Source organism: Arvicola amphibius, chromosome 10 (genome assembly GCF_903992535.2).
Source record: "Arvicola amphibius chromosome 10, mArvAmp1.2, whole genome shotgun sequence".
NCBI classification, from domain to species: domain Eukaryota; kingdom Metazoa; phylum Chordata; class Mammalia; order Rodentia; family Cricetidae; genus Arvicola; species Arvicola amphibius.
This window is the reverse complement of record NC_052056.1, coordinates 72082937-72096451: the sequence shown is the minus strand read 5'-3', so window position 1 is coordinate 72096451 and position 13515 is coordinate 72082937. Positions and strand designations below refer to the sequence as shown.

The window sequence follows — 13515 nt, the reverse complement described above, 5'->3', positions numbered from 1 at the left end:
ACCAGCTTCCCTGTACAGCATCTTTTCACTGAGTCTCATTTCCCTTCACGGCTGTTTTGTGCCAGTGCTTCTAGTTGGCTGCCCTAGTTTGCTTTTGATTCGCACTATAAGCCATGATTGCCTTCAGTAAATACCAGTGTATGCCTTGAAGCTCCCCTGCCCTAAATACACACCCGCTGGATGGTAGACTTTGGTGCATAGTAGCAATACTCTGAATTACACTGAGCTTGGGCCCAGTGGTGCTCACAGGAAACTGGTGAGCAGGTGAGAGCTCAGGTGTCCGACCCTAGCCCACTGTGCTTTCTCCCAGGCTCTTCCAACACAAGACACTCATTCACAGTTACGGCCCCCATCATTAAACATCAAATGGGCACCAAATCCATACAGTCTGTAAGTCTCGTGATAGCTTTGCAAAGCAGGGCTTCGTAGACAACAAAACAGACTGAGAGACACTAAATATCTCCAGAGCTATTCAGCTAGAATCCAGGAGGAGGCGGTTCTCCTGTTGAGTAAGGAAGAAGCAAGAATGCCGTCTCTGGCCATCTGATGGGCAGATCTTCATTCCAGAGTTGCTTCAGCCTGAGCTTGGTACTAGGGATCAGGCTGCCGTGCATGGTCCTGCCCTTGGATAGCTTCCGTTTCCAGGATGCCATTCTCTTTTGCCCCATACTCTCTCCTGCAGCACACCCCTTTTTGTCCCCTGGCCCCATCACTGTGGCCTCTGCACTGTGCTTCAGTGCTCTGTTTCTGGGTCTCTGGTCTCATTAGGATGATGTCCCATGCAGGCACGTGATAGAGACTGGCTTTGTATGCAGGGCCTACAGGTTATTCTGTGTTTTCTAAGTGCCACCCCTGAGAGAGCTCTTGGAGTCCTGGGCATGGCTTTCCCTCGAACTGCTTAGTCATTTCATATTGGGAGCTCTGATCAGTATCCCTGGGTTACCAAAAGTCAACAACAGCACCCTGCTCAGAGAGAGCAGGGGCCTCACCTAAGATTGCACGGTAGGGATTGTTGAAGGGAGCATCAGCTCCGGCACAGGGCACAGCGCAGACCTCCAGCCCCAGTATCTGCGGTGGCACAGGCCTTGTTTGTTCATTTTCTCCTGACATTTAAAAATACCTTTTCCCAAACTGGATTAAATAAGATGAAAATAATGGTTTGGCTGACATGTAGGACAAACATACCTGAGATTACAGGAACCTTTACAAAGTCCAGCTGTAGATGGCTCGGAATGAGACATGATGTGGGTTTTAGCAAATGTTTGCTGAACAGGTTTTAGGGTACAGAGTGCTGAGGATAGAACAAATAAGATCTAGTGCTGACCCTGCCAGGCCTCCCTCTCACTGCTGATCTGTGTGTTACTGATAGTTCAGGGGAGAGGAAATCATTGCCTTCAGGCATGGACCCATCAATGACCCATCCAGGCTCCACTTCTAACCCAGTGGGTACACAGATGGCCCTGGCTAAACCCAACCAAACCAAAAGTCATCAAAGAACTGCTAATGATGGGAAGAGTATGGTAGGGATGGGAGGGAGACAAGAGGGAGTGTATGGAAGAGAGCGATCTGAATTGTTTAAGAATGAAAACTCGTGCCCAGGGAGCTATTGACAGATGTCCTAGTTACTGTTCTGTTGCTGTGAAGATATCCCATGACCAAGGCAACTTGCAGAAGAAGGCACTGTCCATCCTTGTACCCAGAGACTGACACTAGCATCACTAGAAATCCCAGTTCATGAACCTGGAGGGAATGGGCAGGAGCCAGTCAGCACCTCGGAAGACTCATGGCCGCAGCCACATGCCCAGCCTTCTGGGCACATCTGTTTGCAGGAGTTCTGTCCACCCCTGCTGTCCTCCCATTAAAGGCATGGGGTTCGGGTCATCACCTCAGCTGTTGTGTGCACTACCTGCTGCTGCCGCCTAAAACTCCTGGCTCTCAGCTCAGGAAGGGCTCGATGGCAGCGAGCACCTACGAGGTCCTAAGCGCTTCAACAGACAGCTGTTTCATTGCCCCTTGAGTCACTTGTCTGCAGACGCTTACTGTGTGCGGCTCTGGCCGTTCATGCGTTAGCAGTCATGCTCTACTTCTTGGATGGTCTCAGGGCTCCCATAATAACTCCTAGGAGGCAATTTCTTGGTGCTTAGGGCGACAGGCTCATGTCATAAGAAAGAACCTGTGACTTTCAGTGATACGTTCTTCACTGTTCTAGGATGTTATCTTAGTCACTCTTCTACTGCTGTGAGGAGACGCCATGACCAAAGCAACTTATAGATAAAGTGTTTCCTTGGGAGGTTGCTTGTAGTTGCAGAGGGTTGGTCCATGGCAGACGCATGGTGGTGGCAGGTATGCATGGTGCTCGAGCATAGCCGAGAGCTCACATCTGATCTGAAAGGTGCAGGCAAAGAGAGGGGGAGGGGGATGGACTTGGTATGGGCTTCTGAAACCTCAAAGCCCACCCCAGTGGCACACCTTCTCCAACAAGGCCACACCTCCTAATCCTTCCCAAACAGTTCTACTAACTGGGGTCCAAGCATTCAAATATGTGAGCGTTTGGGGGTCATTCTCAGTCAAACCACCACAGATACATTATTAAAACCCCGTTCACCTGGCAGCTCCAAAAAATTTAAAGGCCTAATAGAGAAATGGCACCTTGGCAAGGCCAGAGCTCACCTGGGTATGCTATGTAACTTGAAAAATATCTCCCATGGGCATGTGTATTTTCATGTTTTGTTGGGCAAACCTCCCAACTATCTTCAGTTTGCATAACCCTGTGTACATGCTAAAAATGTTAAGTGTTCAATCCAGTAAGATTTGAACAAACTGTTTAGCAAGGACAATGTGGTCTAATTAAACAGTCTTAGTAAGGATTGCCAGGGTGCATGTAAATCCAACAAATGTTGAAAGCAACATACCTAATTGAGTCACCTTGCAGGGCTGGGGGTAGGAGGGGAGGCGCTAATTAATTGGCTGGATACAGCTGAACCAGGAGCTAAAACACCTATAACCTAAACGTAGCCTGTCACCGTCAGGACACTATAAGGAACAGTGCAGATACCACCCCCCTCACTGTTTCTTCAAACCCCACTCCATACCTGCTAGCCCAAATCTTTTATTACAAAAACATTGAAGAGAGTCTCACCATGTACCCCAGGCTGGTTTAGAACAAACTGTCCTCCTGCCTCAGCCTCCCACATTGTGGGGTCTCCACTGGGCACTGCCGTCCAGAGCCGGCATTTAACAACACGCTGAGCACTTCTCCTCCACACTGAAGTCTGAGACACACTGGGTCAGATACTGCCGAGTGAACCCTACCTGAGCCGTCTGCACTTCCCACTCAACCAGCAAACCCCCAAGGGTAGGCACAGTGTATCCCGTGCCCAGAACAGACCTACAGCTATCCAGTATTTCCCAGGGGCTTGATGGCATGGCTGTTTTTAGCATCACACTCTGCTACCCTGTGACATGACCTTCACTGTCCTAAGAAGATCGTAATTGCGTCCAAAGCATAACTGCTGGAATAAATTGAGTAAGTGAGAACAGTCTAGATGTAGAACTGCATGTGTGTGAGAAATAATATAAAACCAGCATTTCTCTCAGCCCCCAGAAATAGTTACGACTAAGCTCCCATCAGTCAGTGTTTCTCCGGCAGCAGACCATTGGATCTAAACAAGGTGGCATGTACTGGGCCCAGCCGCTCAGGAGGCAGAGAAGGGCCTAATACGTGTTTGAGGCACAGGGAGACCTGGTTGAAGTTAGGGAGGGAGGAAGGGAGGGAAGAAGGAAGGAAGGAGGGAGGGAGGGAGGAAGGAAGGAAGGAAGGAAGGAAGGAAGGAAGGAAGGAAGGAAGGAAGGAAGGAAGGAAGGAAGGCAGGCAGGCAGGCAGGCAGGCAGGCAGGCAACATAATTAGTAACAAAAAGCTTAAGAGATCACGGTGTCCAGCACAGGTTTTCTTTTACAGGGCCTGAGGGAACTTTCCGTAGCTCTTCAGAAGTGGCAGGACCTCTGCATTTTCCATCATGATATGATTCTATGTGAAGTGTAGTTTAATGACATTTGATACATGATCCAGTGTTTCTTCAGGCCAAAGACAGCTTACACAAGTATCTCCATAAGGCGGCAGCTTCCCCGGTTGTCGCCGCTCAGCTGTGTGGTCACTTGGCTTTTGCAGTGTCTTTTTCAAATGGCCTCCCTTCCCTAGTGTTTTCCTGTTGTTGGTTGTCAGCTCCCAAATAAATCACACACAGAGGCTTATTATTACTTATAAATGCCTGGCTGTAGTCGGCTTATTTCTAACCAGAGTTTCTTAAATTCTCCCATCTACCTTCTGCCTCTGGGCTTCTTCCTCTGCTCACTTCTGTAATTCTGCTTTCACTTTTACTCTGTGACTCGCTGGGTGGCCGCCCTAGAATCCCCTTCTTGTTCTCTTGTTCCTTGAGCTCTCTTGCTTCTTTTTTGTCTGTTTATTCTCTCTGCCTGCCAGCCCAGCCTGTCCTTTCTCCTGCCTCGCTATTGGCCATTCAGCTCTTTATTAGACCAATCAGGTGTTTTAGACAGGCAGAGTAACACAGCTTCACAGAGTTAAACAAACACGACATAAAAGAGTGCAACACATCTTTGCATCGTTAAACAAATGTTCCACAGCATAAACAAATGTCACACATCTTAAGCTAATATTCCACAAGTCCCTGCTCTGCTTGCTTCTTGCTGGACTCTTCGTATTAAACCCTCCTGTGCCAGTTAGTTTCATCTTTCAGCTTGACACCACCTCGAGTCTAAATGAAGAATTAATCTCAATCCAGGTTAGCCTGTGGGTGTGTCTGTGGGGGACTGTCTTGATTGTTACTTGATGGAGAAGGGCCCAGCCCACTGTGGACCACACCACTCCCCCATACCCACCACACCCGTCACCCACACCCACCTGTGGGGTCCCCTTTTTTCTAGCAGTTCATTGGCCACCAGTCCACAAGGACAAAGGGGCAGAAGCGGCAACAGAAAGCTTTGTACCCAGCCTGTGGACATGGCTGAGCTAGCCTCTGGGATATGACTTGAGTGAGACAGTTGAGCTTTATTCCAGCACAGGGAGTATAGGAATGGAGTGCTAGCAGAGGCAAACCCTAGTTTGCTTTAGGTGGCCTGCTCCTGTCATAAGCTGGGTTAGTGGCAACATGGCCCTATGAAAATAGCTAGAACATGCTGCTTAATTACCATGTGGGCAGCAGGGGAGGAACATTTGCAGGGAACTGTGTCAAGGGCCATCCTTGAGATAAGTCAGACATCCAGGCCTAGAGACATCCTCCAGATAAGGTTAGGAAGAGAGCAGGAAGCCCCCTCTCCCCCGGGACAGGAGAAGGAGTCCTCCGTATTGTGCCGAGCCCTGGGAGAGCTGCTGAATTATGGTAGACTGCAGCATCTGACCAGCAGGGCCTCCCACCGCACCCCTACCACTCCTGTCCCTCACTCATACCCACCCCACCCACATCCCCTTCTACCACCCCCACCCATCCGCCCACTCCCAAAGGGGCTCCTGAGCAGTGTAGAGAGGAGAAAGCTGCTAGGAGGCGAGGACGATGCTTATGCTATCTGTGTCTCTGGGTGCAAGGCTTCAGTTTCCTGCCTTGACGTCATGAAATAATGAACCGAAACCTGGACTGTAAACCTAATAATGCCCCTTCCCAAAGCTGTTCTTTGTCAGAGTGTTCGCCACAATAAAGAAAGAAAGCGAGAGCCCCAGGCCGCACGATAACCAGGGAGGGCCCCTTATATGGGATGAGGCAGTGGTGTAGAGAGGCCAGTACAGAGCATGTGCCCTGTGCCAGCCTGGGCACCGCTGCTAAGGGGTCTGAAAGATGTGCTGGGCTGTGCTCGCCAGTGGTTGTGCCTTGGCAGTGGTAGCATTCCATTGCTGGGCTTCGGTTTGAGCCACGCTTGGCATATTTATCTGCCCTGCAGGTCTTAGGACCTCCTTGGACATCTTATAAAATCTGTCTGTCGTGTGATACGTACTCTCTCCAGTATAATTTTTCCTACCAAATAGTGCTGAGGCCAACTGGCTCTTAACAAGTGTCAAGGCAGCTCCAGTGCTCTCAGGTTGTCGGGGCTCCTTCGTCTGTCTGTGTGATCCACTGGAATGAGTGTAGCCAGATGAGAGCAAGCTCCACTTCTCATCGGCTCTGCACCTCCTCAGCCGGCCATATCACATGCATCAAGAAGGAGGCAGCCATGCGCTAGACCAGCTGTGACATTATGTTTGGGTAGATGTGAGCGCTCTTCTCTTCAGCTGCTTTGTGGAGCTTCAGACTTCCGTTCCTCCTGCGGGAAGACAGCTGTGGTACCTGCAGGCCGGGCCAGCAAGGCGGGAAGCCACAGTGCTGTTTCCATTACCAGCCCTAGGCAGCTGTCTCTGGGGAGTGATGCAGATGCTAAAGGAACAAAGACAACTTACATATGCCTTAAAGTTTCTAGATCTCATACTATCTTAAGTTCACATCTGGCTCAGCGAGACACCTCAGTGTAAAAGCTGCTGCCACCAAACCTGACAAAGCTGGGTTCCATCCCTAGGACTCACATAGTAGCAGGACAAGGCTGACTTCTGTAGGTTGTTCTGTAGCCTCCCCTCAGGAACCATGGCATGCACACATGCCCTGGATTACTAACTTAATTAATTAAAGTGAATACCCTCCCTGCTGGGAAAATGGATCTGTCAGGACCTTTCTCAGAGCACTTTTGAGACCCTGGTGGGATGGCCCCTGGTGGCATGCAGCAGCCAGGGCTCCGCATGCGCTCAGTGATGTTCCTCATGGCTGTGTCTGCACCAGACTTAAGTGCTTACCCTCTAGCTTAAATCAACCCACACATGCTTCATCTCTGAAGCCCCACCCGTGTGGGGGGGGCGGTCTGAGGAAACCCCTTTCCTTTCTGCCTACAAGGTTCATAGTGAAGGGTACAACAGATGGTTTTCACTAGCCTAATGTACAAATACTTCCAAGATGAACCTCTAACCAAGGGTGTCTCTGAGGTACAGTTATAACAGCTGGCATGACTGAGCCCTTGCCTGTCATCTAGCTTAACTGTCAGTGACCTCCCAAGGGTCACCTCCAGGGTCAGAGGATTGAAATGACTCTCCGAGGTCATGTGGGATGAGCACTAGGGTTCAGATACGCTGCTGACCTCCAGGGCTCCCTTCCCAGGAATCCCTCTTCCCTCCCCAGGTAGGAGTCAGACAAAGTCTGCTGCAGCACTGGCAGGCTCCTGGGGGCAGTGCACAACAGACAGACAGATGACAGAGGTGCTCCAGCATCCCTTCTTCAAGCTGCAGTAGACTGGTCTTGCAGCCGAAGTTATAATGAACAAGGAAATGGCAAAGAAAGACTGAGCCACATTAGGTGATGGCTATGGGTGCACAAGAGTGGATGGACCAAAGGGAGGATGGGATGGACCAAAAGAGTGGATGGACCACAAAGAGTGGATGGACCACAAAGAGTGGATGGACCACAAAGAGTGGATGGACCAAAGCCCTTCAGGGAGGCCACGAGTGGGGCAAATTCAGAGGTCATGGTGGGGAAAAGGGTCCACAGATAAAGGATGCAGCTGGAGAGCATCAGAGCAGCCTTCAGAAGGATGCTAGGTTCGCAGATAGAGGATGCAGCTGGGAGGAGCATCAGAGCGGGGCCCTCAGAAGGATGCTAGGTACACAGAGGATACGGCTGAGAGGCGCATCAGAGTGGCCTTCAGAAGGATACTCAAACAAATCTCCCAGCTGCCAGGACTAATTTTCTTCAGACACATGAGGGAACTACTATGTCTTGCTTTGTCCATGTGAGGAAGGCCAGAGGCTGCCCAGGGATAGACATGTCACGACTGATCTGACTGTTCTTTATTCCCTAGGCAAACTCAGAGCCTGTTCTGGATCCACAGCAAATCCAAGCCTTCGAGCAGCTCTGCCGGCTCTACCGAGGAAGTTCTCGGGTAATGGTTTATGGTTGATGTTTCTGTTTCTGATTTGTAACTTACTGTTCAGAGTCCTGCTTCCAGCTCTGGCTTGGAAGGTGCCCTGTTATACCTGTTCTGACCACATGGCCCACCAATCCTGGCCCCCAAGGCACTCAGAATTTGCCACAAAGGCAATAGGTATCTGTTACTTACCTTGTGGGGGCCGTGAGGACACAGGCAGGCTGTGCATGGCCTGTCTCCATAGAGGGCAAGCTAGAAGCCTGTGTCCTCCTTCGGGAAGTTCATATCTGAGACTGCCAAACCTGCCCTACTGACATGCCCTCCTCAACATCTGCTTTAGTTGTATCTGGACCACGAAAGACCAATACTAAGCAACAGTGGCTTGCACTAGGTGGAAGCGTAAATGCGGAAAGCCAGGACACCATCCCTGAACCTCCAGGTCTCCCCCAGCTTGAGGCTTCTGCTCACTTAGTTCAGCATGGTCAGTCCAGCTCTGCCCACTGCTTCTGCGTGCCAGCTAGCAAGCAGAGTAAAAGGAAGACGAGGCACAGTAGCTAGAAGCTGTACATACGTCTTCCCTTGTCCACAAGGTAGGTTTGTGACCACCTAGCTAGCTGCGGTAAAGACTGGGGGACTGGCCATGGCTGAACTCTTGGTCTCTTACAACTGTGGGAGGAGAGCAGTCAGTCCTGCACAGGCGTCCATGGCAGGCGGAAGCGTATCCCCGGGCTCTCCGCCTGCCTGCCTTCAGGATGGCCCGTGTCCCATCCAGGCATCGAGAGCACAGGCCTGGCAGCACCCTGGGCTCAGCCTTCCCTGTGGAAACCTGGAAACATCTTTTCTGCACTCTTAGACACTTTCCTCCAATTACCTGTGCTCTGGGTAAGGTTCCGTGTTAGCACGGGGGCCACGCAAGTCCGACTGGTGAGAACCTTCTTGTCCCTTCTGCACAGCCCAGGCTGGCTCCCAGCCGCTGGAAGGAGGGAAGAACAGGTCAACTCCTCCACTCCAGGTCACACCCACATCCCACCCAGTCTGGGGGATTTTCTGAGCTTGTCTCATCCCGGCTGCCTCTGGGCATGTAGCCCTACTCTCACGCCATTCTTGAGCAGAGACTGGGGATAAAGTGGCATTTCCTCTTGAGTTGTTGGTCTGGACAGAGGTTCTTGTTTCTGGAAACCTCCAGGCTCTCCCGAATGAGACCCTGCAGTTTGACTGAACTGGCTGGTGTCACTCGGGCCCTTCCTGCCTGCCACTGAGCTCTGACCTGGAGTTGGAGCCACCAATCTGCTCCACATGCTGAGCTTTCCTCAGGGCCAGCGATTTCCTAGTGGCTGAGACGGGAGAAGCTAGAGTGAGACTCTTAAGAAATAGGAGCCCGTTTCGTGGTTGGTCTCTGTCATGGTGTCAGAATGCAGACGCCCCTTGAGGACAGTGTCCATCACCTGTTCTTTTGGAAACCTGGGGCATAATCTCCTCACAGACCCTTCACAAGCTGAGTGGATTACAGAGTTGGAAATGCCATGAGATGTACAGAACAGCCGGAAGTCAGGGCGGGCAGGCAGGGCACACGTGATGGGAATGTGACCTCTAGGAGGCAAGACCACAGGCAGCTTGGCTGAGCAGAAATGGCCACATGCATCTGAGTTTGAATCCTACCCTGTCACAGCTTGGTGGTCTGGAGTGAGTCCCTCCTTGGGGTTCTGTGGAGGACTAGAAACGTCACATGAAAAGCGCCCAGCCTGTCTGGCCCTGTAAAGAGAGTTGCCTGTAGCTTGCAGAGATGCCAGAGGACTGAAGCCAGGAGACAGATGCACACAGTCACACTGTTGCATTTGAAGGCTCACTTGCTACTTCCCTCCCCTGGGGGCGGCCCCTACAGAAAGACATCCATCGCCCTCCAGGGAGGCCTCAGCAGTGCTCCTGAGAGCAGCCTTGGGGCACCATGCTCCATCTCCAGGCCCCAGCCACAGTTCTGGGCTTAAGTCCTGACCTTGAGTGAGTCTGCAGGTTAGCTCTGTGGGAGAGCCAGGTGCTGTTGCTTAGCAGGCAGGAGTCCCAGCTCCTGGTTACTGACTCATTTCCTCTGACCGTCAAGGGCATCTGAGCACCAGGCTGCCAGACTCTAACCTGAAGAAAGCCAGCTAGGCGAGAGGACGCAGCCAGGTGTACACCTGGCTTTTCAGGGGGCTGGTAGGAAGGGTTCCTCCTGGAAGGTGTTCCAGAACTAAGCCACTTGCAGACGAGGGGCAGTGCCAAGGCCATTGGCGACTACAAACAGAATTGGTGGCCAGATATCCAGGTTACCATAGAGACAGGTGAAAGCCAGTGATGATAATTCTGGACCTCAGGAAGCCTATGGGAGAGGTGTGGAGGAGTCTAAGGGAGGCTGTGCACAGGAAGCCTATGGGAGAGGTGTGGAGGAGTCTAAGGGAGGCTGTGCACAGGAAGCCTATGGGAGAGGTGTGGAGGAGAGAGTCTAAGGGAGGGAGGCTGTGCACAGGAAGGCAACTGGGTCTGGAGTGCTCCCACCCGAGCAGCATTTTCTTGTGCCCAGGGGGACGTCCCTTTCAGTAGACACCACTTTGTGATCCAAAGTGAGTGTTTTTTCTCCTTGTAGGCAGAGAGCAGGACCCTCTCTCCCTCTGCCCCCCCTCCACCCACAGGACTGTGCCCTCCCACACCTCACGTGTGCCCTCTTGTTCGCAGCTGGCTCTCCTTACCGAACTCTCCCAGAACCGCAGCGGTGACAGCTGTAGGCCATTTGCGGGCTCCCAGAGCGGCCCTGCCTTCAACAGCATCTTCCAGAACGAGAACTTCCAGCTGCAGCTCGCGCCTCCCCCTGTGGCTGAAGACTGAGGCCTCCCTGGAAGACCCCAGCACTGCAGGAGGCAGGAGGGGCCTCCTGGGCCAGCTCAGCCTCTGCCTCCCAAACTCCTGCACAGAGGTCCCGAGGAGGCCCTTGTATCCGCCCTGCCACCCTCCAATCTCAATGCAGTCTCCCTGCTGTAGCATCAGTCCTGCATACAGGCCGGTTCCATTTTGCTCAGAGTGCTGCCCAGCGCTTTGGACAGTAACCTTTACCCAGTGGCATTCCGGATGAATAACATGGGAGCTGGGGAGGGAGGGGCACATCACTGTGGAAAGAAAAGCTCGGCCTGGAAAGAGCAGCAGTCGAGGACCAGCCATGACTGTTGGTGTTTGTATTAAACCCATGTGAGCAGGAGACCTGTGCTTCAAAACAATAACTGTCTCAGTGTTTGAGTCCTGGACTTGCATGCCTGCCAGTCCCGGATGTCAGTCTGTCAAGTCAGGGACCCTAACAGTGTTCAGACAAGCAGCTCTATCACAGGCTCCACTCCAGGTGCCCCTGTGGCCAGGTCAGGGTGGTCAAGGAGAGAAGAGCCCAGACATGCTTGCTGATTGGCTCAGCTCAGTGACCAGAGAGCTCTCAGGATGACCTGTCTCTGCCCCTCTATGGTGTGGTTCCATGCAGCCCTGCCTAGCTTTTATGTAGGTTCTGGGGATTGACTAGCAAGCGGTCTTACCACAGAGCCACCTCCCAGCGCACCTCAAGAACCCATTGCTGTTCTTTAGCCATGAGACCCTTAAGCTAACGCTTCAGGCCGGCAGGCCCTGGTCTGTACTTCAGCCACACTGGTACCTGGGGTGGCAAGGGCATGAAGCACCAGTGTTGGTCAGGGCTTTCGTTGGGTCGGGTGAGCCCCTTCTACAGAATTTTCTGACAACTTTGAGGCTCCAGCCTTGAGGGCAGAGAACCAGAGGAAGTGCTGCTGCAAATGTCCCCGTTAGGAACAGCGCAGGGCTGCCAGCCAGGAGCTGGGCTCCAGGCTCTGCCCCATGCTGCCCCCCTGAAGACGCCCAGAGCTAAGGAAGGCAGTTGGCACCTCTGGAAAACTCCAGCCATAGAAAACTCTCGGGAATGTATGAGAAAATGTTTTATAAAGGCATGACCCAGTATGGCTGCCGGGAGGGGAGGGAGCGCTGCAGGAGGAGAGCCAGCTCATCCATGATGAATGCTTTAGCGGATAAATAATTCAGAGCGTTGGGGATCCTTTTAGAGCTGTGTTTCCACTCAGCACTGTCTGCAGGAAAATGGTTCCCAAAGCTGCAGCTGTGCCCAGAGTACAAGCAAGACCTCCCGCAGTGTGGCCTTCTGGGTAGGTCGGTACCACTCCAGGGAAGCACAGATTAGCTCCCAGGACTGCCCCAGCGAGGAAGTGCACATCCCCTCCTCCCCAGGGCACCCAGCTCCCTCATTTGGCTCTAGGCTTCTCTGCACATACTTTTTGAAGCCCTTCTCAGATGCACACGCACGCGCGCACACACACACACACACACACTCACACAGCAGAAAGCAGCATTTGGCTCTCACCTTGTCTGTGCTCAGGGAGCACTCCCCAGAATACTGCTCATGAGCCCTGTTAATCTTTCCTGCCTCTACCTCTGCTCAGGGCGGCAGGAGGGTATGTGTTCTTCGTTCTATTGGCACAGTCAGATTCGGAGTGCCAAGCATGTGCCACGCTCAGCTTCAAACAAGTGTCACTACTGTTTCCTAAAGTCGCCATCTTTCCCAGGCGTGGACAGAAACGTTCACAAACGCTGTGTATAACGTGAGCGTATCAGGTCAACCACATAGAGATGACCTCCATGGCTGATTGTCCACCCAATTAATATCCTGACTCCTAAGAACATGTTCAGTGGTATTATACACACAGGTTTTCGTGTGTGTGTGTGTGTGTGTGTGTGTGTGTGTGTGCATGCTGCCCTGCCAGTCAAACACTTGACTCCTGAACAACATTCCGTCATGACTAACTCATTCCATTGCAGGGGGGCCTTTAGGGCAATAGGCGCTAGCCTCTTACCATCCTTGCACCTGACTTTTGTGAACATACGTGCATTTATTTTTATTGGTTATGACCTTGAGGATGATTTCACAAGCCAAGGGGTAGGCTAGGGATGCTTAGTGACTTTCTGAATGTCCACGTGATGTTACAGCTTCAGAAGCATGGACTGATGGGAACAGTTCATACACCATCTACCCCAAACTTCTTTCCTGAGTTCACCTCCAAGAGTAAGGCTCTGTCATTAGTCTCCTGTCCCCCATCACAGCCAGGGAGTAGCTGGCCCTGGCAGGACCCACTGTAAAGCTGCTGGTTAGGGCTGGGCACAGCTGGGACTGGAGGGGTGAGGTTAGGCTGAGCATGGTCCCTGCAATACCCCACATGCCAGTCTCTTGGGCAGCCCAGGTGTGTGGCACAGCAGTCACGGGCTGGGCTTGGGCGAGGAATAGAAAGCTGTATGGTTGGTGTTTGCTGGCAGGAGAGCAGTGGGGGCTGCCCCTAGTATTTCCCTGCAGTGTAACTGCACATCTGACTTAAGTCTTGACTGCTTCAGCCAACACACGGGCACACACACATGCACACACACAGTTGTCAGGGACAGTGAAGAAGCGGTGTGGGGGGGGGGTGATGCTTGTGAGCCTCATGTGCCTACAACCTGCAGTGCTCCACGAGTCTACAATGCTAGCGTTTGCCGTCATC

At 52.2% G+C, this 13515-nt stretch overlaps 1 protein-coding gene across 3 annotated transcripts in view; it reads left to right on the top strand.

Moving 5' to 3' along the window:
* Vps8 (VPS8 subunit of CORVET complex) overlaps positions 1-11179 on the top strand; it is a 216731-nt gene extending 205552 nt beyond the window's left edge. For all 3 annotated transcript variants that reach the window (XM_038345871.2, XM_038345872.2, XM_038345876.2), the window contains 2 exons: positions 7886-7966; positions 10661-11179. In XM_038345871.2, the coding sequence (XP_038201799.1) occupies positions 7886-7966; positions 10661-10810 (231 nt within the window). In that variant the 3' untranslated portion in view covers positions 10811-11179. The remainder of the gene's footprint in view (positions 1-7885; positions 7967-10660) is intronic.
* Positions 11180-13515: the final 2336 nt, after the last annotated feature.